Below are 26,998 nucleotides of genomic sequence, written 5' to 3'. Positions count from 1 at the left end.
TCAGCATATGAAAATTCTAAAAGTTTTATTGAGCTTAATCTATTTGTATATTATATTTGAATGATGCATTTCAAACTAAAATAAGAAAAATGAGGACACCCCCTTAAAAGAAATTAATATCTTTAAAGTAGCTTTTCAAACTGTTTTTTTTTTACTCTTCAAAGTGTAATTCAAAAATTCTGAGGGTTACTACACATTAATCCTGAAATAAAATTCAAAGATTCACAAGCTCAATACGCCTCATTATCACCTAAATATCTCGTAAATCGAAGCATAATAACGCAGGAAAAGGAACGAAAGCCATTTTCTAATATGTACAAAAAAAATTATTTACAACAATTAATGAAATAAAAAAATAAGTCGTAATTGCATCAGTCGTCTTAAAGCGACTTTGAGAATGTCGTTATTACTAAAAAATTAAGTCTATTTGCCTCGTTCCCAAAAACTTCTACATTTCTGGTGACGTCGTTTATTGTTGAATTAGGCGTTCATACGGACGGATTACTACGGAAGATGCTCTTCACAATCCCACCTGCTTAGATGTCCAGCAAACGCCCTACAGAAACGATTTTTCCAACTTTAAAAAAAACGAATTAAAATTCTTTTTTTAAAATGCAGTTTTTTCCAAAAATGGTATATAATGTAACGCGATTTATGTAGTGGAATCACTTACCTTCTTTCCAGTAATAGTTTATCTTCAACTTTCGGCTGCTTGATGGACTCTTTTTTCACATCAAACGTATTCTACAGAAAAAAAGTTCAAGCGTTTATTTTTGAAATTTTAATATGCAGTATATTGCAAACCAAGATGCAAAACATTAAGAATGATTATAAATACAATTTACTTTAGAACAATTAACTCTTCGAAGGGCTTTACGTCTATGTAAAGAAGAACGGAGTTTTGTAGGAGATATTCGTACTTCACTTTGAAAATTATCCAAACCCAATTTTCCGTACTTAGGAGAACTTATAGAACTTTTGAACACAACTGGGTATTGTTCTTTTAGCGAAACTATACAAGATTTACGTTTACGGTTTATAGGACGACTTGGGATGACAGAGTCAAGAGCATCTGAGTCAACGCTGGAAGTTCTGCTTTCTTTTATGATATTAGAAAGCTTTTTTATTCTTTTAGACTGACGTGTTGAACGTTTCACTGGATGAAAACACTCAATCTTTGTGACTTCATTCATCCGACACTGCTGACGCAAGGCTATATAGCTTTTCATGTGCATTGTTTGAGTTCTCACTAACGTTTGTTTGGCATCTTTTGCCATTTCTTTTTGTGACTTCTTTAGGGAACTATTGCCTGTGCTTCTAAAATGAACTGATTTAGGAGCATGGATTCGAGAATACATTTTTCTCATTATGGAGTATGGTATCACATTCGATGCCTGATGTATATGTGTGTTTAAAAATTGATCTCCGCCGTTATTGTTACTACAAATAGAATCCTCATCAAAACAAACATCTTTCCAGACATCTTCATCGTACTCAAAGAGTTTGTCCAAAAACATTACGCAACAGTCATCTTTGCACACCAAACCTTTCTCTTCAGAGGAAGCAGGTACATTAAAAACATGCACATCGGGAACAAGATCAACCTTTGGAGCGATAGCTACTTCTGGAGAAATTGTTTTGTCACGTTTTTTAGGAGAAAGTTGGGAATACATAGGAGGGATGTTCAACAGCATATCATCAGAAGGAATGGAAGTTTCATCGATTTCATCAGAATAGCAACATGAGACTTCACAGGCAATTTTTTCTGGTGGTCTTGTAGCTTCTTCAATGCTATCAAAAAAGTCATCTTTCAAGCTCACGAGTGATCGGAAAATATCAGGCGTTTTCAGGCTTTCATCTGGATCAAAAGAGATCTGTAGATAGTTACACCTTACGCGAGGTGTAGTACTTTTAATACCAAGTAACTCTTCAAATGAAATCGATTGAGGAGAAGATATTGCAATTGGGGAGAATGTATCTAAATGACTTGTGATATGCTCAAAAGATGGTGGATCTTCATAGTTACAACTTGCGCTCTGCAAAAAAAAAAAAAATATTTCAATCCTTCGTTAGCATATCATTTATTCCCACAGATTTAGTAAGATATAAGTTAATTTTTTTGTTTATTGAAATTATATTTATTTTATTTTTACAATGTATTGAACCCAATTCACTAACCTTTTAGAGATATTATTGCGTTAAAAAAGCACTTGATCACTGGGAAACATTTTACAGAAATATAATACTGTAAGAACCACAGTAGATATTATAGTATAGAAAGAAAAGTTAATTTTTTTCAAAATTTTTTTTAATGTTCTACTAAAAATTGATGATTCCTTTAAGTTTTTTGCTTACTGTAAAGAGTATCTTACGAGATTATCTTACGAGATTATCTTATGAGATAATCCTATAGGATTATCTTATGAGATTAAAATATAACGAGTATATTAAATTGTGACAAATGTTTATAGTAATAAACTTACTGATATTGAACATTGTAAATGTTCTGAGCTGACATTCAATAAACCTTTTCCTAAACATTTTATTCTCTCTTTTGACCATTCAAAATCATCTTGATGTTTCCACTGAAAACATGAGCCTTGTGAATCTACAGTCGTTATACTATCAGATTCTTTTTCTTTCCATGCAATCTTCTGTCTGATGCATTCTTTCTTAAGATGTTCCTGCAATGTTTTTTTGCTTCTATTGAAGTCTGAATTAGTAAGAAAGTCCCATGCATGTTCCCACTCTAGTTCGGATGGACTTGGAGTTACATTTGCTGCATAAAGGTACCTGTCAGGGGACCCAGGGTATTTTTCAGAAACTCTCTTTGTAACAATTTCCTCATCTTCAGGAAGAGTTGGCTTTTTGTCCATTATAACTGAAAATCAAACACAGTGGTGTTTTTTTAAAAAATTGAAAAACTGTTTTAATAAAGTATTAATAAATTTTTTATATTAACCTTACCAACATGTCTTCTTCTTGGGGCTTTTGACCTGAAAATAAAATGGAATTTTTTTCTTAATCTAAATCAAAATTTAAGTTATGTTATGATTAAGTTTAAGTTATGATCTCATCATTTGCTACAGCAAACTTTAAGTAAAACTTAAGCAAAAATTTTAAAAACTATTATTTATTTTAGCAGTCTGCTGTGCAATGAATGATCATTATTTTGTAGAGAAAAAACACTGATAGACATTAGTTCCTCAAGTTTATAATCATTTAGGAAAACTAATTTTTAATTATATAAATCGGCTATATCCTGTTTAACTTGTGGCTTTGGGTTATTTAAGGGAATTATGTTTCTATTGTGATTAAACAGTCAGTCATCACCTTTTATACCATTAAAGAAAAGTAGATGCAAAAACCCAGCTTTTTGAAATCTAAAATGACTTTAAAACTGTGATCATCTCAAATTCCTTAAAACTATTTGGCCAAAAGAAAAACACATTCAAAAAAAATTTCTGTTTGAAATGATATAAATCCCAGATTAAAATACTTTTTTTATTTTTCCAATGTTTTTTTTTTTTTCATTTTGTTTTTTAAACATTTAAATATTTTTACAACAAACAAAAAACCATGTATCCTAAGTTTTCCTTCAACAAATGTTAAAAAAAAAGATTAAAAATTATAGAAAGTACCATGTAAAACAAGTGTAAAATGATGCAACAATTAACAAAATGCCCAATGGTATTCCAAGCCAAATGGCTGCCATGGAATGTTCTTTTGCTTGTTCTTTTGCTGAAACCTATATGATGATTTAAAATATGAAAACTGATCCAAGATTTTAGATTTAAATCCTAGAGATTTTTCATGATAAAATTAGTGTAAAAAAAGGTACCTTTTGATCTCCAGTATGTGTGAGAACAGCAAAATGAGTTAAATGGTTACAAGAGCAAATACTTAGAGTCCTGTTGCTAGATACTAATGAACAACCTTCAGTTGACCAACTTCCACCAGCATCATTCCTATAATTAAAAAAGCAAAAAACAACCACAAGATGTAAAATATTTTTTACACAAAATATTTTAGACAACTGAAGTTTGCTGCAAACAAAAAAAAAAAAAAACAAAAAAAAAAAAAAAAAAAAAACCAAACCTAAAATCCCAGAATACACATTTGCTCTCACCACCAGAAAACTCCTATAACAATATTATCAATTGACATTTTCAATATGTATCTTACGCCTTTAATGAACATTTAAAATTATCTTTGGGGAAATTAATGCTTAATAATTATCTACTATAAAGTTTACATAATATCTCTATCATTTATCTGTTATCTATATATATATATATATCCATCTATCCATTCATATATCTATCCATATATCTATCTATCTATATATCTATGTATCTATGTATCTATGTATCTATGTATCTATCTATCCATATATCTATCTATCTATGTATCTATCTACAAGATATATTTTTTAACTTCTTAACACTTTGTCTCATACTTTTCATTTTTGTAAACAGAATGTTAATTAGCAGTCACTACAGCCTAGAAGTTTAAACTTTTTACATAACAATTTTTGGTAGAGTTATTTCACATAATTTTTTGTGTTTTAAACAATAAGAAAAGGACAGAAATCAAAGAAATCAGATGTATGTTTTTTTAGTCAATTTTTATTTGCATTTAAAGGATCTGGTTTTTTACGTTTAAAGTACTGAAAATTCTAAAGCTACAACAACCATCTTACCAGTATTCAGCTCAATAACATTTATCAGTATTGTACATAATGGTTTTTCTTCAAAAAAAAAAAAAAAAAAAAAAAAGGATAACCTACAATTTTATTTCTTTCATATATGTTTCTTTTAAAACCCAGCATGACATTTATCTTGTTTATTTAAGTACATAAGTTATGTATGAACTCTAAATAAAATTACCTTCAAATGGTGCAATGTAATTAAGACAGGAGGTTGAATTAAACTTGGTTTTGGTGAGACACTACATGAAATCACATTACTGTTGACAACAAAACCATCAGTAAAGGTGACATGCCTATAAAAAAAAGAATTGCGTTAGTAATATCAACTAAAAAATATTTTTAAATTTAGAAACAATAACATGCCATTGTAATTTTAGTTTTAAAAAATAAAACATTTTATTTAGTTGCTGTCAGAATAACAAGATAAAAAAGTTTTTCTTGTTTTTCCAACAACAACAATCATTAGTAAAACATCTACATTAGTTAGGGGCTTCAATAACTTTTCTGCGTAACTTTTTTCTGAACTTATTAGTAGATACCAGTAGAAATATTTAAATGTGAGAACTTTTTTTTTTTTTCTAAGTTCAAGCGAAACAAAATTAGAAGTCATAGGTTACCATTATAGATTATTGATTACTATGACAACTAGTACAGATTTAGTGACTACCACTACAATGGGCAAATATGGTTTATACTATACTTTTTTGTATTCCACCTGTGAGGTAACAAGATTCCCAGTGTCTTGAAGTTTGCACTTGCAATCAATGTTTCTTTATCTGAAATAAAAGGTTTATATTCCAATAAATTAAATGTAAAAAGACTTATAAAAGGATAATTTTAAAACTATTGTTATGTAAATAAAAGTTAAACTATTATCATATAAGAAAAATCATATTATCTAAATATTAGATACATTTTATTAAGAATAAATTAGCATAAAAACATAAAAACAAATAAACATTTGATACAAGTAAGTTAACATTTAATCCTCTCTTGATGCATAAAAAAAAAAAAAAACCTTTTGCAAATGCTTGTGGTGGAATAGTGATAGAATCTCTTCTATTTGCCCAGGCTCTAATATCTGCTATTGTGTAGTTTGGAAAAGAATATCCAATGTGGCTAGGCAAACGTTTTACTACAGACAATACTAAATTTTAACAAAAAAAAACTATATTTTTAAAAAATTAAACCCTGTGAGCCATACTATAATAACGTTTAAACTAAAACATAAACTAACATAAATGGCCTTCTCTAAAAAACCATTCTCTGTCATTAAAGAATAAAACTTAAATTATTGATGGATTCATTAAAATTTTAATTTTATTAAAATTCACAATTTTAAATACTTTAGTGCTGCAAAAAACTTGCCAAGGGCTAAAAGAATCTACTCTAAACTTAATGAGATTTTTCTGGAATAAAAAAATTTTTTAGATTTAATTAAAGCTATTTTAAATTAGTTAAATTGAAATTAAATCTGGCAAAATTTCGATAAATTCAAAACAAATTCTTTTAGTTCCTGGCAATTAATACAGAGCCAATTTACTTAAACTATATCTATAAATAAAAACACCAAAATTTAATGCTTTAGATTTTGCATTAAATATGATTTTAAAAAATTAATACACACTTACAAACGCTTCTTGTAATGACAGGCTTCATTGTAATAGGCTCAGCCATTCTTTCTGCACTATACAACCCAATATTGTCCAGAGAATTCATAAGTCTTGAAGGACCAAGATTCTGCAGTAAAAAAAATCATAATTTTGTAATATTACTAATAAAAAACCTGCCATAATAAGATTCAAATTAAGATTTATAAATTAAATTAAGAATTATAAATTTCTACATTTTTAATGCACTTTTGTATTAATACTTTGTTATAAAGACTTATCTAAATAAATTTTGAATAGCTACATCAATTATTTTTTAAAAGGATTAATTCAATACACACTAAAAAATTGGGTTTTGACTAATCTATAATAAAATTGCTATTTTTTTAAACAATTTTTGAGATCAATTTGGTTATTAAAAAAAAACTTTCAGAAAAATCCTGAAGAAAATGGCATTAACATTTTCTAGTTTTTCTTTTTTGCTAACACAAACTTTCGGTAGCATTTTATTTGTACCTGCTGAATATTCATCCATTCTTGTTTGTTTGTCTCATCCAACATGTTGCTGATTGATTTTGTAAAACTCTGAATGTAAAAAAATAATTTTTTTTATTCATGTAAAAGACATAATTGAAAGCCAAAAATATTCAAAAAAAAAAAAACTATTTTGAAGCAAAAAATTTAAAGTTACCTTTAGATCACTGTGATCAAATGACTCTGCTTTAGTTTCAGTGATGAACTTCACAACTCCAGCTATAGTCTTTGTTGCTCTCATAAGATCACCTCCAAATATCATAGAGTTATCTATTGATTGTGTGGTAACATCTTCCATCTCTTTGACAAGAGAACGAGCACTTTCAGTGTAGCCCAAACCATTCATCTGGAGTATAAAAGGATTGTTAAGAGCTCAATATGTTTTTTACCAGGAACTGGATCAGTTTTAACTTTTCTAGATCTAGATTTATTAAAAATTTTTGGAGATCCTGGTACCCTGATTTTTTTTTTTTTTTTTGCAGATTCATTGTCATTACAGATCTTAGAATTGAAATCTACAGCAGGAGTTTTTTAAAAATTCAGAAAAGTTAATTGATACTTTATAAACTTAATATTTAAGAGTGTAAGTACAATATATAAGTACTTTATTTTTAACCAAATTCTTTGATAAACTAAATGCTTAAGCAAAGTTATTAAATAGTAAAAAAAAAAAATTTAACAATTTGAAAGTGAACAATTTGATTTAAATTACTAATATAATTTAGTTAATTATTTATATACCTTCTGTTCCATGTTAGAATATTCAAGTGAGGTGCATTCACTGAAGTCAGGAACTTGCCAATGAGCATGTATATCACATTGCCGCTTGGCCTGGCCTTTTTTATAAAAAAACATGATATAGAACAAAACATTTATAATATAGAACAAAATTTAAATTTCTTATTCCAAAAATAAAAAATGAGTTTTAAAAAACTGAAACATGTTGAATAAGGAAGGAATATTTACAACATCATCAGAATTAAAAAAAAAAAAACTAAAATAAGAAATCAAATGCTTCTTTATTTAACTGAACTGATTAATACTTGGTAACTTTCCATCTAGTATCTTATTATCCATCAATATTTTATCTTTTAGTTTAATTATTTGGTTCTTTATAACTTAGGTTAACTTTTTAAATGTATATATTTTTGCTTTTGTCTTTATAAAAAAAAAAAAAAAAACCTATTGAACAAATATATTCACCATATGCATCACGTGGACAACTACGCAAAGCAAGTGAACCAGCTAGCGTTGGTTCCCAAGGTACACCAACAGAGTTTTGTCTTGCACAATATCGCATTGGTTCCAGATCAGAAATATTTTTATCAAAAAAAACTAAATGTACATTTCTTTTTGTGGCTGTAAGGGAGTGACATAGTTCATGGTTATTACAATGAACTAACTTGCATACCTAAATATGAAAAAAAACAAAACACAATGCCTTTATTTTTTTTAATTTGAAAAAATCAATAAAGATTATGAAGGAGAAAAATTTTTATGTAAATCAAATTATAGTTTTAAACACAAATGTTTTAAAAATTTGTGTTAAATTTTTTCTTTTCCCTCAATACTGAGTTCCATTTTGGAACTCAGTATTGAGGGAAAAGAAAAAATTTTTTTTACAGAATTAACAGAAGTAAGTTTACTTTAATCTATTTTTATAAAACTGGAATAATTTAAGTATTCATTATAAAATTTCATTTAAAAGCCTTTCTTACACCAACTTCAAGCATGGCAACATGACAAGTATCCAGGTGGCAACATTTTTCTGCACAACTACTCATATTTGATACACCTGGAACCTCTTGAGTTGATCCAAAATGCTCATTGCTAAAGACTGTGTTTTTCAAATCTTTCAATATGTTGCAGTCTAGAAAAATGGATTTTATGAAAAAAACTGCATCATATTTTTTATAACAGAAATTGATATAAAAAAAATTATATAACATTTATCACTATTTATCATTAAAAAAGCCAGATTATTTACTTCTGATTGATTTTTTCTCTTCATCTGATGCTTTGGAGTAAGCCTTGTGAATTGACGTTGTTGATTTATTCTTTGGTACATCTTTAAAAATGTTATTTAAAAACTAACTTTTTTGTTTGATTTTTATGAAATCGTCAGTAAATAAAAACATAAAAATAGTAAAAATAATAGTATTAATAATTTTAATACTATTTGTAATATCAATACTCTAAATGTATGATTAAGACAAGACATTACTTGGTTACATTAAAGATATAAATGTACCATCTATGTATAAGAATAGCTTTAGATATTTATTTGACATTAATTTTACTTTTTTTATACATATTAATATTAAATTTAAAGTAGTCTTACATGGAGGTTTTTCTTTGATTTCTGTCTTTTTGAAGAAACTTTCAAGCTTATTGGGACTCTTTTTAGGAGACTGACCATCTGTAGATTTATGAATACTAGATAAAGGCTTTGACTCAGTTTTGTGCTCACTAAAGAAGTCATCGAGAGCTGATGCTTTGTGATCTTTTTTGTTAACCCCACCTAATAAACGACTGATAACTTCTATAGGTGACTCTTTTTTCTTTTCGGTAGGCTTATGCAAACCAGTATTATTAACTTTATTTATCTTTAAACTGATTGGATTAATATGATTGCTAACTGCTGTACTAGGAAAGCTTAACTTTTCTTTCTGATTATGTATTGTTTTTAAATTTCCAAAGTTTTGAGGTTTTTGTTCTTGAGGAAAATTCAAAACCTTTTTGCTTGGCTTTACAGAAGGCATGTGTAATATATTTAAATCATGACTATGAGACATTGGTTTCAGTGTTGGTTTGTGGGCCAAGAGAGCATTAATCTTTCCTTTTGTAGTTACATATTTAACAGGGATTGTTGGTATATGCCCTACTTCATGGTGATTTGCCATGAGTCTGTTAAAGGTCAAGTTATTATAGCCTTGAGAAAAATGTTCAGGCTTGTTTCTGAGCTTATTTTCAAGCTTTTTTAATAAATCATTTTGGATTTTCTTGACATTTTTTTGAATTGGAAGCATTTGTTGTTTTAATGGCTTTGTGGGATTATTTAAAAGAACATGATCACCAAAAGGCAATAGCTTGAATGTATTAGTTTTTTTTAATGCTGGTAGTCTAGGATTAGCAATTGGATTATCTAACTTAGGTGTGCCAATTTCATCAGGCATTCCATCATCCATTATATGAGAACTTGAAAAACTGTTCCCACCTAGTTTTTTATTGTTATTTATTGGTACTTGATTAATTGCATCAGATTGTTCTTGTAAATTCTTAAAAGCATTAACTAGAGGGTTTCCAGGCTCTTTAGGGTTGAAATAGTTATGATTAATACTAAATGGATAATTTGTTTGTGCACTTTTAGGATGATGCACCATCAAATCACTTCTTTGAGTTGGTAAAAGGAACTCATAATGTTGTGTATCAGGTGCTTTGGTAGGTGGTTTGTGTAAAGTAGTTAAAAAATCCTTTTCTAATGAAGGTGCAGGAGTAGACTTTAGAAGTTTCTTCCCCAGAGATTTTTGTGGAAAAGGTTTTACATGCACTGTTGGTTTTTTTGGAGTTGTTTTTTTCATAGGTTTATGTGTAGTCTTAAGTGTTTGCAGCTTTAAAACATCTTTCTGATTTTTAATTGTTGGTTTGTGTATCAAATGAACATTTTCAAATGTTGGGTATTTGTTACTGGGTTTTGCAAAAGGTTTATTTTTATCAGTGAGCTTTTGAATTTTTTCTTTAATTTTGGCAGGCTGCTTTGTTGGTCTGATTATCTTTTTTGATGGTTTGATGGCATTTGAATGATCTGCTTTATGATTCTTAATGACTCCCAAAACCTCTGATATCAATGCACCTTTATTTTCCATTTTTTTAGGGACAGGCATTATGGTTGGAGAAAAAAGGACTGGACCTTCAGGTTCATCACCAATAGCAATATTTAATGTGGGAACTTTTAATGTAGGAGTAGTAACAATTTTACTCTCATTATGATTGTCGTTAGTTTTATTGAGCGTATGGTTAGGCTGTAAAACCGACCAACTGGCAGTCACATTTTCTGGATCTACTGAGACAGTAGGTACTGTTCTAGGAGACTTTGTGACAGAAATTTTTGGTTTATTTTTGTGAGTAGGTTTTGTTTTTTTTCTAACAGGCTGAGTAGGTTGTGCTTTTGCATGAGGGTTTTTTCTTTCTAATTTGTTCTTTTTCAAAGGATAATCATTTACTTTATGGGTTGTGTGCAGCAGAGTTTTGGTTTTAGGTGTTATAAAGTTTGTTGTTGAACTTTTTGTTGATGCTATTGTTGTTGCAGTTGTTCTGGCTGCAGTTGTTATGGTTGCAGCTGTTGTGGTTGCAGTTGTTGTAGCTGCAGCTGTTGTGGTTGAAGTTGTTGTAGTTGCAGTTGTTGTGGTTGCAGTTGTTGTAGTTGTTGTTGCTGCTGTAGTTGATGCAGTGCTAGTTGTAGGTGCAACAGTTGAAACTACAGAAGGTGATTTTTTTTTCTCTTTCTTTTTCTTTTTCTTTTTCTTCTTCTTTACTTTGTTACTTAATGTATCCTCAACCTCACCAGAACCAGTATCACCACTTCCTATCAACTCTGCTTCTAACATTTTTAACTCTTTACGATGAGCTCTCATATCAACTCCTTTCTCATACAATTCACGGAGTTTTTCAAACTTTTTAAATACATCCTCCTTTTTATGCACATACTTCTTACTCATTCCACCAGCATGAATTGATGTGAAATTAGGCTGAAATGAGTTTGATTGGATTGCATCAGCTTTTTTTACGTGTAAAACCTTATTTTTTTTGTGAGGAATATGGTGCCGTTTAGAAGATTGAGAGGAGTTAGTTGAATCAAAAATATTTGGTGCTATTTGAGGTTTTTTTGAATTCTCATGAGTAATAGATTTTGGATCTGCGTTTTTATCAAAAAACTTTCCATTACTTTCATTTAGGGTTTTGTTATTTTTTATTATCTGGGTACCATCATGTGTAACTTTTGAAGCTTTACTCAATTCATGTTTAGTGGAGAGTTTTTTACTTGTTATTTTTTTTACTTTGCTTTCCAACTTTTGTGCAGTAGACCCTTCTTCATCTTCATCTTCATGAACAACTTTTGCTAAACTTTTGTTCAACTTGTGAACTTTAAATATTTGGAATTTAGCTTTGGAATCAACTAAAGATTCAGTTTTGTTATCGATTGTAGAAGATTGGTTGATTTGATGAACTTTTTTTGAAATTGTTTTATCACTCTTTTTTTTAGATTTATTTTTTAAATGATGTTTATTGATCATAACAACCTCTTTTTTTGTTCCCTTAACAGCATTATTTTTTTTAGAATGAGCACTTTTTTTTTCTACTTTAATTTTATTCTCCTCTTCTATCCCTGAGCCTGAGCCATGTTCACTTTCCGCATTTTTAATTTTGTTGAATTCAAACCCTTCCTTCTTAGTTTCAATTTCTGCTGAACCTTCTTTTTCAGTTTTGTCTGCATGGCTTTCTTTTAAAAGTATGCTTTTTTTTGCACTTCCTTTTTTTTGAGGCAATAATTTTTTAACTTGGTGATCCTCTAACTTCTCTAAATGCTCAGAATCACCTGAGGCTTCACTTTTATGAACAGTTTTACTTTCATGCTTATGTTTTTTGAAATTTTTCTTGTGAACTTTTTTTTCTTTCTTTGTTTTTTCATTATTTATTGGCTTTGCTTGTATTAGAGTAACTGTGTTATTGTTAGGTTTTTCAGCAAGTTTTTCAGCAAGTTTGGCTTCCAGAGTAGCAATTTTACTTAGTATTAAATCCTCTTTTCCTATGTCTTTCTCAATTGATTTAACTTTCTCTTTCTTGTGTTTTTTTAAATTCATGTCATCTGTGCTACCTTCCTCATCAATATTCTTTTCAGTATACTTAGGTTTCTTATTTGATAGTTTAACTGTTGTAGAGAACTTTGGAATACTGTGCTTTGTTGAATGGTGCTTCAAATGAGGAACAGTGGAATGCTCAAATTTCAACTCATGATGATCATCTTTGCTGTGATCAACATCCTGATGTCTTTGTTTAAAAGTAGCTGAATTACTTGTTGGTTTTTTAATAAGTTCTTGTGTTGATTCATTTTCATTGTTAAGAGATAAATGTGAATCATCTTCATACACTTGTCTTTCCTCATTTTTTATAAAACCCTCAGAGTCTGCCCTGTGTTTATTAAAAAAACCAAGATTATGAAGATGATCTGGTAGTGGCACATACATGTCTTGCTGTTGCTTTGAAAAAACTGTAGGACTGGGAATTTCATACTGAGAGTTATAATTGCCCATTTTATCATCATCTACTTGTAATGTATCCATGTTACCCTTAGCATACTTAAGCATTCTAATATCATCACCTAGTTCATCAAAGTGTTGTGCCACTTCTTTTTTGGGAGTGAAATCAAGGTTATTCTTGTTATCTTCTGCTTCTTGACTCAATAATGCATTATTATTATCAAACTCATGACCTGTCTCATCAAGATTTCCAATATATTCACCATTCAATGAATGCCTTTCTTCATCTGAATGCTCTTTGACTCTCTGAATCTTCTTTGCTTTGCTAACTTTTTTCCTTGACCTTCTTGAAGCTATTTTTTCTGCAAGGGAGTAAACAAATATTATATTTGACGCAACTTGTGGCAAATCTTTATCATCAATTAAAATTGAATTAATGATATGCATCTTTATGCTTAAAGTGTACATACAAAATAGTAATAATGTTTAATGTAATAATAAATAAGAAAAAAAACAACTCAAAAATATTTTAACAAACACCTTTTTTTGGAGAAATAAGAGCCAGAAGAATTTTCAAACTTGGTAGTTTGTCTTTTTTTGAATGACAATTGTTGGAATCATCGGAGCAAATAACTGCATAGCAAGATTTCTCAATTGTAAATGCAAGAACACAATCTTCTGTTTTACAACATTTCTGGCTGCAATCAGAGAGTTTTGTAAATTTACCATGAAGTGGTTGAAATAAGTAACTCTTTTTGCGCTTTGGAATAATTGAATGTTGAAACTGTGATTCAGCACATTGTAACCTCTTTTCATTATCAACCATCATATCTACATTATTGCCAGAACTTTCACTTTCATCATGTTTATTTGAATCACTTTTATCACCACCCTCATCATCATTATCATCATCAATAGAATGCCTTTTTTCACGAACATCAGTAATGTTAGTGAAATATTTATCATCATTATCAGAATAAGAGTACCGTTTTTCTCTATTACTAGTAAATATAGTGGATAAGCCTAATTCCTGGTTTGTAATTGGAATCAATTTCTTTTGAGAACTTGTAGGAGTAAGGATGAGATCATTGTTGTTGTCAATGCTAGAGTAAACTTTCTCTTTAACATCAGTAACACCTGCAAAACCTAAAAGAAAAGTTAGTTAACCAAGCTGAATCGGTATTTACCCAAATAATTTAAAAAAGCAATTATCTTGGAGCACAAAAATGCAGATAAAAATTTTTTTAAAAAATAATAACTAGCTGTATAATGTTAAAATCAATAACTTGTCCATAACCATCTAAAATCTTGTAAGATGGAAGTTATTCTGAAGCAGCTTTTAAAATCACATACCTTTAAAACTAGAAACATTGGCATAATTTTGAAATCTTTTATTAGCATCATTATTATCAATATCATCATCATCATTATCATCATCAGATATAGATCTTTTATCAACTCTGTGACCTTCAAATTTCATTAGTTGTTCTGTTATAGCTTTACATAAATTTTTATGAGGGCAACTGATTCCAAAGCATCTTCTATGACTCAATATTGATAAATGGCATTCTTTTTTTTTACAGCAGTGGTTATAACAATCTTCTTTTGAATCAGCATTTCCCAAGGAGACAAGTTGAAACGCACTTTGAGCTTGTTGCTGACAAAGTCCACTTGAAGTAACTAATTTATTACAAAAAGAAAGTAACAGAAATAAGACCATCTTCAATCAGAAAAAATACCATCATCAATAATGAGAAAGATCAAGATTTATTGAAATACAAAAAGTTAACAATTTCTACTAGTATAATTCAAAAGAAAATTTGTTTACTATTCTATTTTGAAAGATCAACCTTTGTGATGTGTAATAATAGTTCAACTTTTTATGATGATTAATAATAATTCAATTTTGATTTTTTAAAACTTAGATTAACACAATTTTTTATATAATGATGTTGTAAGCTCAACACAACTCAAAAGAATGTAAACATACAATTTCAATTATGCAAAATAAATTAAAATAAATTATTTTATGCAAATAAACTAAAATTATGCAAAGTAAATTAAAATAACAACCCAAAATTTCTGTAACTCAAGTCAAAACAACCAAAAATATTTGGGTTTGTAGTTCAAAAGTCCTATAAGTCACTAAGCCCCTGCATCTTGAAATAAATTTTTTAACAAGAAATAGCAAGACTCTATCTTATTTTTTTCTCCAAGACCAAACAGTTTTTTTCTTAATTGAAGTACTCAAGATACTTTCAAAAAAATCTTGAAACATTGAAAATTTAAATAAAGTTGTCTTGATATTTCTTCAAAAATAATTACAAGAATAAAAGTCTTGAAATATTTTTTTTTCCAAACACAGATGCCTAATTTTTTAATAAACCTGCAGGCCTTGGAAAAATAATGGACAGAGTCTTGTTATTTCTTGTTAAAAAATTTATTTCAAGTTGCAGAGGCTTATAGGTCACTATAAAGTTGAGTTGCACAAATTGTTAGGAAAATAAATAAAACTGTTTTCCCACTAACTGTAGTAATTCAACTTCCTTTGAATAGCAAATGCTTTTGTACTTCAGAAGGTGCTCTATATCAACTAATTAATTAGTTTACATTATCCACTAGTTAACTTTTAAAGTGGCTTGACTTATGGGGTTTCTGCTTCCAATGAACAAAAAAGAATCAGTTATGACTAATGAGCTTTTGCAAAAAGGAGGAATTCTGAAATCATTCCCACTCATTCCACCCTTATCTACTGCAAGACATAATTTCCAACAACCCACCCCTACCCTACAAAGTATAGACTTTTGGTTTAACTATTCTACGTTAGCAATTCTCAAAAGTAAGAATTAGATGAGGAAAGGCTGCAGCTTTTCATCATTTAACTTTCATTACGCTCCTGGAAGAGTATCAGACATCAGAGAAATATGGTTGTTTTACCCTTTTGAAATAATGAACAATAAAGCAATATATTAAAGAATATTTTTTAAACACTGTAAAGCAATAACAATTTTATAGATGTATGACCATGTACTTTTACTTTTTCCTTCCCTAAACACTTACATACACTTTTAGCAAAAACCCATGGAGTTTATGGGGCTTCTAAAGCAACTAATTCAATTTATCTGTAAGTATGAAATTATAAAACATAGGTCCTTTTGATTTTTTAAGAACAAAATTAAAAAAAAGTTTTTGAGAGGAAAATATACTTGTCGATAGACTGTCAATATGTGATTTACCATCAACATCCTGGGACTCTTTACATCAAGGATCAATTAAGAAAACGGAGAAACTATGAACAGCATTTTGTAATCTTTTGGAGTATTTTTCTAAAAGTTTCATCAGTCTTTTATAATATTAGGGTCTCTAGTTTCTAGTTCTCTTTAATGTCATTAGCTTTGACAACAAACAATTTAAACTTTCGACCATGCAGTCAATGGTAGCTGCTCAAATGGTCTCATCAGTTTAAATTTAGTGTAAGTTTCTGCCACTTTAACATAAACTTCTTTGCTCCCGCACCATCTTTTTAACTATAAGCATAATTTCAATATTATTTAAAGTTTTAGTGGTTTACATAGAGCAACAAGTATGCAATGTCTCTAACTTTATCACATTTAATTCTATGCAAATTTAATAAAATTGATTTACAGACTTATAAACTGCCTGAAGGTAGGAAAATATAATAAATAAACCTGCAGCTTCCTTTACGGTTTGATCTTGGCTGCACTTATAATGCTTACTAGGTAACTGTCCTGCTTCTTAAATAAAATCTTTACAAATTTCAGAAGAACATTTTAAACTGAATTGATAGATCAAAACAAACCAGACCATAAGTTATATTTTCTAATACTACAATTTACAAAATATGATAAAAAACAATCAAACAAACAAAAAATCAGAAATAAGTTTAAAGAAAATTTTTAACAGAAACATATACATAGCAGACAAGTTATTTTTAGTTACAAGACAAGCTTTATTCCCAAAGATCCATAGATAATATTGGCACTCAATTGTAATCGTTATTCAAACTAAAGGACATGGCAGATAGGTTGTTTGTTTACTGTATATGAACTAGTGTTCGAATTCGTCTCATTCGAAATGAATTTGTTTTCAGAATTTATTTAAAACAATAACAAAATGACAGAAAAAGATAAGTCTATTTTCAGGCTACCTATATGAAATGAAGGTAGGCACTATATACACTGCCAAAATGTATTTGTAATTTTTAAAATTACTGGCTGATTTAATTGTTAAAATTACTGCCTTATTAAATCTGATCCTGCATCCACATAAAAATTGATGGATATGTAACAAGCACCTGTGTTTGTAAGAAGATAAAACTTCATGCAAATAATTTGCACGGTTGTTGGATCTATTGATAATTTAATGTTCATTTTTATCTCATTTTAACACTTCCAATGGCGGATTAATATTACCGTTATTGGCCCAAAATAATTTTAGTAACTTTAGGCCCTTTTGAAACAATTTTTGTTTATTTTTTTTATTGTTTTTGCAGGCAAGCTATTTTTGTCTGCAGCATAGGAATAAAATGTATAATATTTTGATAATTACTTTTTTGTTTTATTTCATAGGTTTTCCAAAATGCTAAGACCCGCGAAAATAGTGTTGAATTACGGCAAGTGACTAATAATGGTCTTGAAAGTGGCTAAAGGTATAGAAAAATTGCTGAAAAATATGATAAAAGCAAGTCAACGGTACAATCAATAATACAATAATGTGAAAAACTGAAAGTGTGCAAAATAAAGTATGTTCTGGCCGTCTACCAAAAATAACATCTAGAAAAGATTAATTTATTGTACTAGAAGTAAAGCGAGAGTCTGTTATATCTGCTTGAGCTATTAAAAGGAAATTAAAAATAAAACAGAGACTTCGCTCCGCAGGGATTTTATGGATCTCGTATCGCAACAAAACCTTTCGTTTCGAGAAAAAATAGTCTTGCCTTTGCAAAAAAATACTTTTAAAAGCCACTAGATTTTTGAAAATCAGTCTTACAATCTGATAAAAGTAAATTCGACCAAAAGAGTTCCAAAAAAGACCCAATGTACAGAAAAACGGAAAAAAATTAAGAAAAACATAAAAAAAAACTATAAAAGTGATCATCAAACATGGAGATGGTAATGTACTTGTTTAGGGTCGTTATCAGTTACTTGCTCTATAGCGAGTGAAAATCAAAAACATTACATCACCAAGCACTTATCGTGAGTAAGTGCTTGGTGTGTCTTTTGTATGTTCGTGCCCCAAATCATGTTTTAGAAATTGAAAGATTAATTGCTTCGAGATTTTCCGTGACAAGGTTCTTTGATTCCCTGGCGGTTTTCGGATAATTTTGGCCTTTTAACACCTAGATGACTAGTGCCAACTTACAACACCCCAGCAGCCGGATTTTGGAGGGTTGATTATTCCACCAGTACCCTCAAATAAGTTCACAGTAAGAGTTACTCCGAGCAGTTGCTTGGTCCGAAAAATATTGCGTCTTTCCATTCCACCTTTTTTTTATTCCAATTATATAAACACAATTTTTGTGTAACCTCCATTCCATGATTTAAACAAAATAAATTTCAAATAACCGCTATCACAAAGTGAATGCACTCAATAGTTCATTCGCAGCAAATGCATTTACTTGTGTACCAAAACATTTGAGGCTTAGTATTCTGTAGACAGTACTTGTATTAACAATGCAACTTTTAACAGAGCACTAAAACAACTAAGAATTGATAGAGATGTATCCTAATGTTGCATTATCTATAACGTGGAGTTGTAGGCAACGGCGGTCCTCCAGTTCCCCTTGTAAGGTATATTGTTTCTTGTGGTGAGACTGGTGTTTAGGTAATCACACTTACTACAATATGCAAAGTAACTTTAGAAACTTTCGCAATCAACCCTTTAAATTTTTTCGATATGTGTGCTGATAGTAGATGTAAGGAAAGCCCTTAACTAGAGGCTGGAGACGTTTGCTACATCTTAAAGAGGTGATTTTTTTTAATACTTAAAAAATATTAAAAGTCGTTGTTTTCCACCCTCTTTATTTAAGAGATCATATAATTGAGCTTTGACGCAATTGCTTTATTTTTAAAAATCTAATAAAAACAACCGAAAAACGGTCAAGGAGATGTTTATAAATTTCAAGTATTTGATCATTAAATTTAGATTATTCTCTAATTTTTCCTTTAGCTTGTTTAAAATTGAGTTTTTTACAAAGCAAAATCTTTTTTATGATAATGTATAAAAACAGGCGCTATTTTACTTTCGCACCCCCCTACCCCCCTATTTTTATAACAGATTATGAAAGTTCGTCGTTTAAAAATAAGAAAACGTAAAAGAAACAATACTTTTAGACCAACTTAATGCACTCTAAACTCAATCTTCAAAAATTTTAAAAGACGAATTTTAAAAGACAACAGTTATAGACCTGGTTTTTATTTCTAGGTTGTTATATCATAATTTCCACCATGATTAGCATTCGAATGAAGAATTCAAAATTTAAAAATTTAAACAGAAGTGAAAACTATGTTTAATTTCAAAATAATTACTTTCGTCATCGCGTTGAAAAAAGACGAATATAAGCTTTTTCGTACGTTTTTAATTTTCTTCAGATTGAGTTTAGAATACCGTTGGTGTGACCTAATTAAGTCCCATGCTTTAAAATAGTTCTTATTTAAGAAATGACAAATTTGTTATATATAAAATAAACATTTGGGGAAAATAGCTTATCTACTTTAACTAGATAACTAGTTAAAATAACTAAATTTTTTTCTCCAAATGTTTATTTTATATATACGAAATTTGTCATTTTTTAAATTAAAACTTTCTTAAAGCATAGAACTTTGTTAGGTCACACCACGGTACGTTAAGTTGGTCTAAAAGTATTGTTTCCTATACATTTTCTTATTTTTGGACGATGATCTTTTATAATCTGCAACAAAGATAGGGTGGGAAGGGGGTGCGAAAGTAAAATAGCGCCTAAAAACAATAAGAAATAATAAATTTTTTACTTGATGTTTCCGCAAATTTTTAGAAAAATTTTCAAAATACACTAACGCATTTTCTAAAAAAATTTAAGGAAATAGAATTGAGAAAAGCAACGCAAATGTTAACTTTTTTTTTATTGCTTTTAAAACGCCTTTCTGAAAAAAGTACTGATTGGAATAAATGTTTTAAAAAAAAGTTAAGAAATAACTTTCTCTTGCGCGTTAGGAACGCGATAGTACAGATGCTGCTGTTCGTGAAGTGAACAATTAAGCACATGTAGAGAAGTTGGTGAAAGATTTGGTATTCCCTTCGTATATTAAAGATTAGGTTTGATGGAAACCACCCGAGCAGAGTGGACAAACAGCCTTCGTTGAGCATGAAGAGGCTTTCTTCGTTCAAATCTCAAAATTTAATTTGGAGAGTGGGTCAACTTTTTGATCTTTGTGATATAAGCATGATACTTAAACGAATACTTGAAAAACAAGCAAAGTCATCTCTCAATTTACAAATAATACTCCTGGACCTGATTTAGTAGATAATTTCTTGAAGAGAAATGCTATTACATTTGCTCCAAGACTGACGCAGAATGTCAAACAGACAAATACCTTAGGCTGTTACTGATGCAACCATTAACGATGAGGAGACATACTTGACATTTGATTTAGGATAGAAAACACCGCCTAAGGTAATAAACTACAGATGATAAACTACAGCTAGGAATCTTAATTGATCTTGTTGGCGGAGATAGATAGCGTTAAATTGTTGCCTCTATATACGAAGTGCAAGGTGAAGCACAAATTGGATACACGAGTACATGGTGGGCCATATAAAGTGCTAATCAGTGACAACTTAGCTTACCGATGTGTTATTGAAACGCTTGATCGCTTTATTGGAAGTTTTTTCCCGAGATTTTAAACCTAAGTTCTTAACCATTCTGCTTTATTGAAAATATCTACCTTTCTATTCTATATCTACCTTTCTATTCTATATCTACCTTTCTATTATATACTTAAAAAGAGTTTAAATTTAAAAAAGTGGGTATTTCTTACAGAACATTGAACTGAAAAACTTGAATGTTTAGAAAAAAAGAACACTTTTTTGGTCAACTACCTTAAACAGGCATTTAAGGGCCAAAAGGGGTTGCAACCACCCAACGATCCTCATGATTACTCCCCTGCAGTTCTAAAGTCTTGTATAGCTAGAGATTTTCCTTAAAACGTATAACTCAAATTAAGCGTCGTTAAGGTTTATTCAAGAAGCTTTCTTAAACAATTTTTTTTTTTAACAATTTATATCGGATTTAGTCCGCTAATATTGTTACGACTACTTTTTCAGGTCAGGATTCTAATTTAATCAAAACGTTTTATAATAAAACTTACTTTCGATAGCACGTAGTAATAACAACCAGGCTATTACAAAAACCTTAATAACCATAATCCAACATCTTAACCAGTTTAAATCAGCAGAAACGCTTAACAAAAGCGTTTGGTCTTAATAAACGGTTCAAATATTACTCCTTTCCTCGAGGAAAAAATAAACTCTGCAATCTAGTCGCCATTTTTGTTTTCTGCAGCTAGTTTCTTGCATACACCTGCCCAGCAAATACTTCGAAAGCGTGAGCATCCGAGCGTGACAATTTTTAGTTTATTTATGCGAGCGTATAGTTTTAAGTAACCTGGGTTAAGGAAAGGTTTAAAGCGTTCTTTGTCTTAATATAGTTTTATATTGTTGTTTGTCGGATTTATGATGAAAATTTTTAAAGAGATTTCTAATTAAATTTGATCGTCTATCCTTTTAAAGTTGAGTTGCTAATAATTTTCTACCTCACAAAATTTTTTTTTTGAAATCTAAAAAGCCAATCATTTTAAAACAGTTTTAAGCAAGTTCACTAAACTTTTTTACGCTAAAAGAATGAAAAAAATGAAAGTTCAAATGTCTTTCAAACGAAAGAAACATATCAAGAGTTTATACCGAACGTTAGCTAAATTTCTAATTTATTTTAAGGCTCAAGTTTCTATGCTTATATTTCAATCAAAAATCGGTTTTATAAAAATACGAGTAAAGATCTTGCACCGGAATTGAAAAAACTAAGACATCGCACAGTGGAAAATAAAGGTGTGTTTCGGACCAAAAATCGATAACTTTTTTGTTACTAAAAATAGAGATTTGAAATTTTGCACAAATGTAAAGTAGTATATGACGCTTCTTGAGAAATACTTTTTATAAGAATTTTTTGTAATACAATATTAAAAATAAATAAATAAAAATCAAAAACTTCAAAATTGGCAGTTTGTTAATTTACACTTTAACACAATGCTTTACAAATGTATGAAAATACCTTAAAATTATTAAAAACGACGAAAAATACATAAAGTGCTTACCTACTAATTATAGAAATATTTAAAAGAGTTTCTTAATAACAATTTTTAAATAGTTGCTTTTATGAAATAATGTATAGGTATATTAAGGTGGTACCAGGGTAAAGGTAACTTTTTAACAAGAAATTGAAAACTATTAATAGACTTTAGCTCTTTTCTGTTAATGAACAAAAAAAATATATAAAACAGTAGCCCAAAAAAAAAAAATTTAGTGATGACGTCATTAATTATGCGCATAATTAGTGTTATGTTACCCCCAAAACTGCTTATTCTTTCATCTAATATAACTAACTCAAAAAGAGTCAAAACTGCTTGAAAATTTGAACATGAATTCTTTAATGTATTAAGAATGTTGTCAATGAAACAGATTTTTTTTAAACATTTTTAATTTTACCAGGTTGACATTCGAACTTTAAGATATAAAATTAAAGGTAGTTTGGGACCAAAGCATGATAAAAATGAGTTTTAAATAAAAAATAACAAAAATTTGCTTCACAGACAACATTCGTAATATGTTCATCTTTAAACCTGCAAAATTTCAGCCTATTATCTATTTTCTATGAAAAGTTATTTTTTCTGAAAAATTGAGATTTAGCGAGAAAAAAAGCGTTTCTAAGGTCGTTGTTATGAAGCAAGAACCAAACTGCTCTTTAAAAAAAGGCCAAATTTGATTAAAATTAAGAAGATTTTTGACTTTTTGCAAAACGCATATTGAAATAGGTAGATTTAAGAATTCAAAACATTAATTTTGGTATTTTTCAAAATTTTATCAAAAATAGCCGTTTTTTACCCACATTACTTAGCAACAGGTTAAAATAAAATTGCTTTTGTTGTTTTTTTTCCACCTTTTTTTTTTCATCTGGTCTTTTTTTTTTTTTTCTTTCTCCTTTTCCTTATTTTTCTTTTCTTTATCTTTTTTTTTCATATATTTTCAAAATTTTGTCATTCGTAAAGATTCCGCAATTAATTATCTTGTATTGTCTTTTTGTTTTGCGCTTAACTGGTTCTGGAAGTTTTAGCATCCCCTGAATTGAAGTTGACAGAGTTAAAAAAAACTAGAACTTCCGTTTAAATGTTAAATGCTGATGAATGTATATTGAGCTGTACCTTCTAACTAAAGAATTTAGGAGCTAAAAAGATTATGCAATGGTATACATATTTCTGTGTTATAGAGACGTAATGACGAATAGCTGTAGCCGTATCAGTTGGTGCACCAGAAGACTGTACATAAAAAAATTGACGCAAAAAATGCTTAACCAATAAAAAAAAATGTTTCATTTATATCGAGAGCTACAAGATATGTTGAGCAGGAAAAAGAGGTTCATTATTAGTAACGTAAATACTCGATGAAGTTGCGTTGCAAAAAGTAGAAGTTCCAAAATTTCAAAAGTGATATCTGCTACTTAACTGGAAGCAGATTTAGAATCATTATCTCCATCGATACACCGCCTAAGATGAATATTTTGAATATTCAGAGAAAAAAATGTCAGTTACCACGGAAACCATTAGCTATTTTTGGTTTTGTAATAACTCTATCATTTATTAGTTTTAAAATTTTTATAAAATGAATTTCATCAACTTCCTTGCAACCATTTTTTCTTTTTCAATTATTAATTTCCTTCTTCCATCCGAAGAATAATGAAAACAGAGTGTGCAACATCACCCAAGGGCATGCATCGTCCGCACGACGTCCCACGGACGTCCCAAGGACGTCTGGACGTCTTAAGGATGTCCTACGGATGCCGCGCGGACGATGCATGCCCACTGGGCATTCAATTTCTCATCAATTCTAGAATATAGTCTTTGAAACAGCGTTGGTCTTGCTAACCAGATTCAGTTTAAACTAATTGTTATCCATCAAATTCAATTAAGACATTTTTAGGATCAGTTTTCTTCAGACGTTCGCCGTTTTGTTGCTTTTTTAAATACCAACCAATCATTCTCTCTGGTATGCCATCCTTTTCTGGAATCAACATATGCTGATAAGGCTCCTGCGGAAATTCTTTGCAAGGCTACCAATAAAGAAAGAACTCCATATTTCTTGAATTTTAGAGATACAAAACTGTCACGATTTTCCATGATTACAGTATGAATCACTTAAATTACATTAATCAAAAAAGGTCTTCTAAAAACATTTTACACAAGATTTAAGCGTTGCCGTTAAAATGCCGCAAAAAACAGATTCATTGTTTGCATGACTTTAAAGTTGTTGATTACTTGAATTACCAATATATTCCCAATGAGGAATCAAAAAATTAATAGAGATAATTTTGTCTTCTCAAACATAAATCGTCATCTTTATAAAATAATGTCCGTAAAGTGTAAAAAAAAAGAAAAAAGAAAAGAAAACAATCTTTAATCATCGCAAATTTCGATTTACCGAAGACAAATTTCAATCATTAAAATTAAGTTATAGTTAAAAATGAAAACTGCTAAATTTTTTCACAGTTTTATAAACATATTTATTCGCTTTGCGAGCCAGTCAGAACTTGTCAAGTACTCTAAAGCATTTTTCTCATAAAAAATGAATGCAGTAAAAAAAATAAATCTTTTAACCTACGATAGACTTTTTTCAAAAGTTAATACTACAGCGTTTGATCGAAAACAAAAATCTAACGATATTTTGTACTCATTCGTCAGCATTTCTGATCGTCTGATCTGATTCCATTTTAAAGTTTAATAATGATTTATCTCAAAATGAAAAAATGTGACCCTCCCGTTTCTTTCCGTGGAGTCTTCATTTATGTTAACAAGTTTAATTTCAATATCTATGATGAACTAATGACTGCTTTCAAACTACAAAAGTACTAATTTTTGTTCTAAAATGTTAATTTGTTTTACCCCTAGTTGACTATCTTACAGAAAACTTATAAGTCTTGTAGGATGGCAATATTCTTATATTATCCTTTGGGTATCCTAAAGGATTCGTAAGATCGTAAGTAAAAACAGAAAAGTTGTTTTGTTAATGTTAATTCTGTAAAATATACTTTTTTTCACAAATGAAAAAAAAGCGCGTTTCTTAACTTCACTCAGATAATTAAAGGAGAAATTAAGAAACCCGCTTTTTTAACAATTTCGTTATAAAAATTTCATTTTCATTTGTTATAACAAGGTATATCCTGTTTAATCTATAAAAACGTTTACATTTTGTTTGGTACATGTACTAAAAAAAAACAATATCTGCTATACTATTTATTTATTTGTTAATGTGCAAAATTTATTTTACACAGAATGAAATTTTATTTCAATAAGAAAATATTAATTCCAACTTAAACTTACCTATTACGAATCTAAAATTAAATAGCCTACAGCATCCTATGAGAATCCTATTTTGATCCTTCAAGATCTTTTAAAATATTCTTTTAGATCTTACCTTATCCTGTAAGAATTCCTTTAAATCCTACAAGATCCTTCAAAAGGATGCTTATAAGTCTTGCAGGGACTTGTGCAACTCAACCCATAGGATTCTTGTAGGATCTGTAAGATCAGTCAACTAGGGAGGGTACCGAATCTACTTTTTTTTCGGGCAAATTTTCGAGGTGCTTTTCTCTGAATGACGTCATAAAAATATTATAACGTAGAGAAACTTTAATTTTTGAAAAATTTACTTATAAACAACATAGAGCCGTTATTTTTTCAAATTTCTTAATTTACAGCAATCTGTCTTACAACAAAATACTCAGTTTTAAAATCCATATTAACTAACTTCCCAACAGTAATAATTTGCATTTTCAATTACAAATTAAATGCTAAACATAACAAAAGGAATCATATGCAAATGTTGTCAGGAAGTTCTTATAGTAACGGTTTTATTATTTTCGATTCCGGTTATTTATATTTATAATGAACAATAAATTTTACTTACAAATATAAAAAAAAACAAAAAAAAACAAAAAAAAAAAACAAAAAAAAAAGTAGTTCCAAAAATATCTAAACATAAAAAACGTGTTATGTGTTCAACTGACAAAGGAGCGCAACACCTCGTTTGATCCAATGTGATGAATCGACAACTGATGGCAATCTTATCTCCATAACATAGTTGGTCGAATGACCAGTTGTAGATAGTGTTCCACGTCTCGCGCTTGTCTTGTATACAGGACATTCGTAATGAAGACGAACCAGCTCAACTCCTTTTTTGCATGGCTTTAACCAGATCTAAATAAAATATTTCTTTGTTTTAAAATGATATCTTTGTACTAGGTGCTGCGGCAGCGCACACAGTAAAACTTTTCAACCTAAATAAACTAACGAAGAAAGTATAAACAGCAAATGGAAGAAATAACAATTGCTATAAAAAAATCTTACAATGCACATTGGATCGTGTAATTTTTTTGGAACAGATTCGCCAAGAACCATGTTTTCGCTGTCCCAGCGAGCTCCTTCCAGAAACAAGCCATTAACGTAAACTCCTGAATAATGGAATGTAAAGTTTCGATTTTAAATTAAATTCAGTGAAACAGCAGCTTTAATGTAAAATATTGCTATGAGTGAAAGGACGAAAAATATTTAAAAAATCAGAAG

At 29.5% G+C, this 26,998-nt stretch overlaps 2 protein-coding genes across 12 annotated transcripts in view; both read right to left on the bottom strand.

Moving 5' to 3' along the window:
• Positions 1–289: 289 nt before the first annotated feature.
• On the bottom strand, positions 290–21,755 carry LOC145186142 (uncharacterized). 4 transcript variants are annotated; one of them, XM_090098458.1, is made up of 22 exons: positions 21,479–21,755; positions 14,466–14,792; positions 13,653–14,258; positions 9,197–13,474; positions 8,843–8,923; positions 8,574–8,725; positions 8,059–8,266; positions 7,597–7,691; positions 7,013–7,201; positions 6,838–6,906; positions 6,343–6,451; positions 5,730–5,858; positions 5,412–5,487; positions 4,890–5,004; positions 4,099–4,142; positions 3,842–3,968; positions 3,642–3,748; positions 2,968–2,996; positions 2,484–2,881; positions 846–2,036; positions 674–744; positions 290–577 (listed from the first exon to the last, which is right to left on the bottom strand). In XM_090098458.1, the coding sequence occupies exons 1-22, from the start codon at positions 21,531–21,533 to the stop codon at positions 505–507; spliced, it is 8,529 nt and encodes a 2,842-aa protein (XP_089954584.1). In that variant the 5' UTR covers positions 21,534–21,755; the 3' UTR covers positions 290–504. The 4 variants fall into 4 exon arrangements, with proteins under 4 accessions (XP_089954584.1, XP_089954586.1, XP_089954585.1 ...); XM_090098460.1 differs by having other exon boundaries at positions 290–556; XM_090098459.1 differs by having other exon boundaries at positions 5,427–5,487.
• Positions 21,756–26,090: 4,335 nt separating this feature from the next.
• Positions 26,091–26,998, bottom strand: part of LOC145186060 (dynein axonemal heavy chain 7-like) — a 50,969-nt gene continuing 50,061 nt past the window's right edge. For all 8 annotated transcript variants that reach the window (XM_090096988.1, XM_090096989.1, XM_090096990.1 and 5 more), the window contains 2 exons: positions 26,783–26,886; positions 26,091–26,632 (listed from right to left, as the gene is read on the bottom strand). In XM_090096988.1, coding sequence (XP_089953114.1) covers positions 26,426–26,632; positions 26,783–26,886 — 311 coding nt within the window. In that variant the 3' untranslated portion in view covers positions 26,091–26,425. The remainder of the gene's footprint in view (positions 26,633–26,782; positions 26,887–26,998) is intronic.

This window comes from Hydra viridissima, unplaced genomic scaffold (genome assembly GCF_058129835.1).
Source record: "Hydra viridissima isolate aposymbiotic clone 2 unplaced genomic scaffold, HvirCarnegie_v1 scaffold_9, whole genome shotgun sequence".
NCBI classification, from domain to species: Eukaryota; Metazoa; Cnidaria; class Hydrozoa; order Anthoathecata; family Hydridae; genus Hydra; species Hydra viridissima.
Note: the sequence above shows the minus strand (reverse complement) of the source record. Positions and strands in the feature narration are given on the sequence as shown.

Excerpts from the sequence above, each read along its gene's own strand:
- LOC145186142 (XM_090098458.1), bottom strand. The coding sequence starts at position 21,533 with ATGGTTATTAAGGTTTTTGTAATAGCCTGGTTGTTATTACTACGTGCT. Across the intron at positions 8,726-8,842 it reads AGAGAAAAAATCAATCAGAA|ACTGCAACATATTGAAAGAT; the intron begins GTAAATAATCTG and ends CCATTTTTCTAG. Across the intron at positions 578-673 it reads AAACTATTACTGGAAAGAAG|TTGGAAAAATCGTTTCTGTA; the intron begins GTAAGTGATTCC and ends TTTTTTTTAAAG.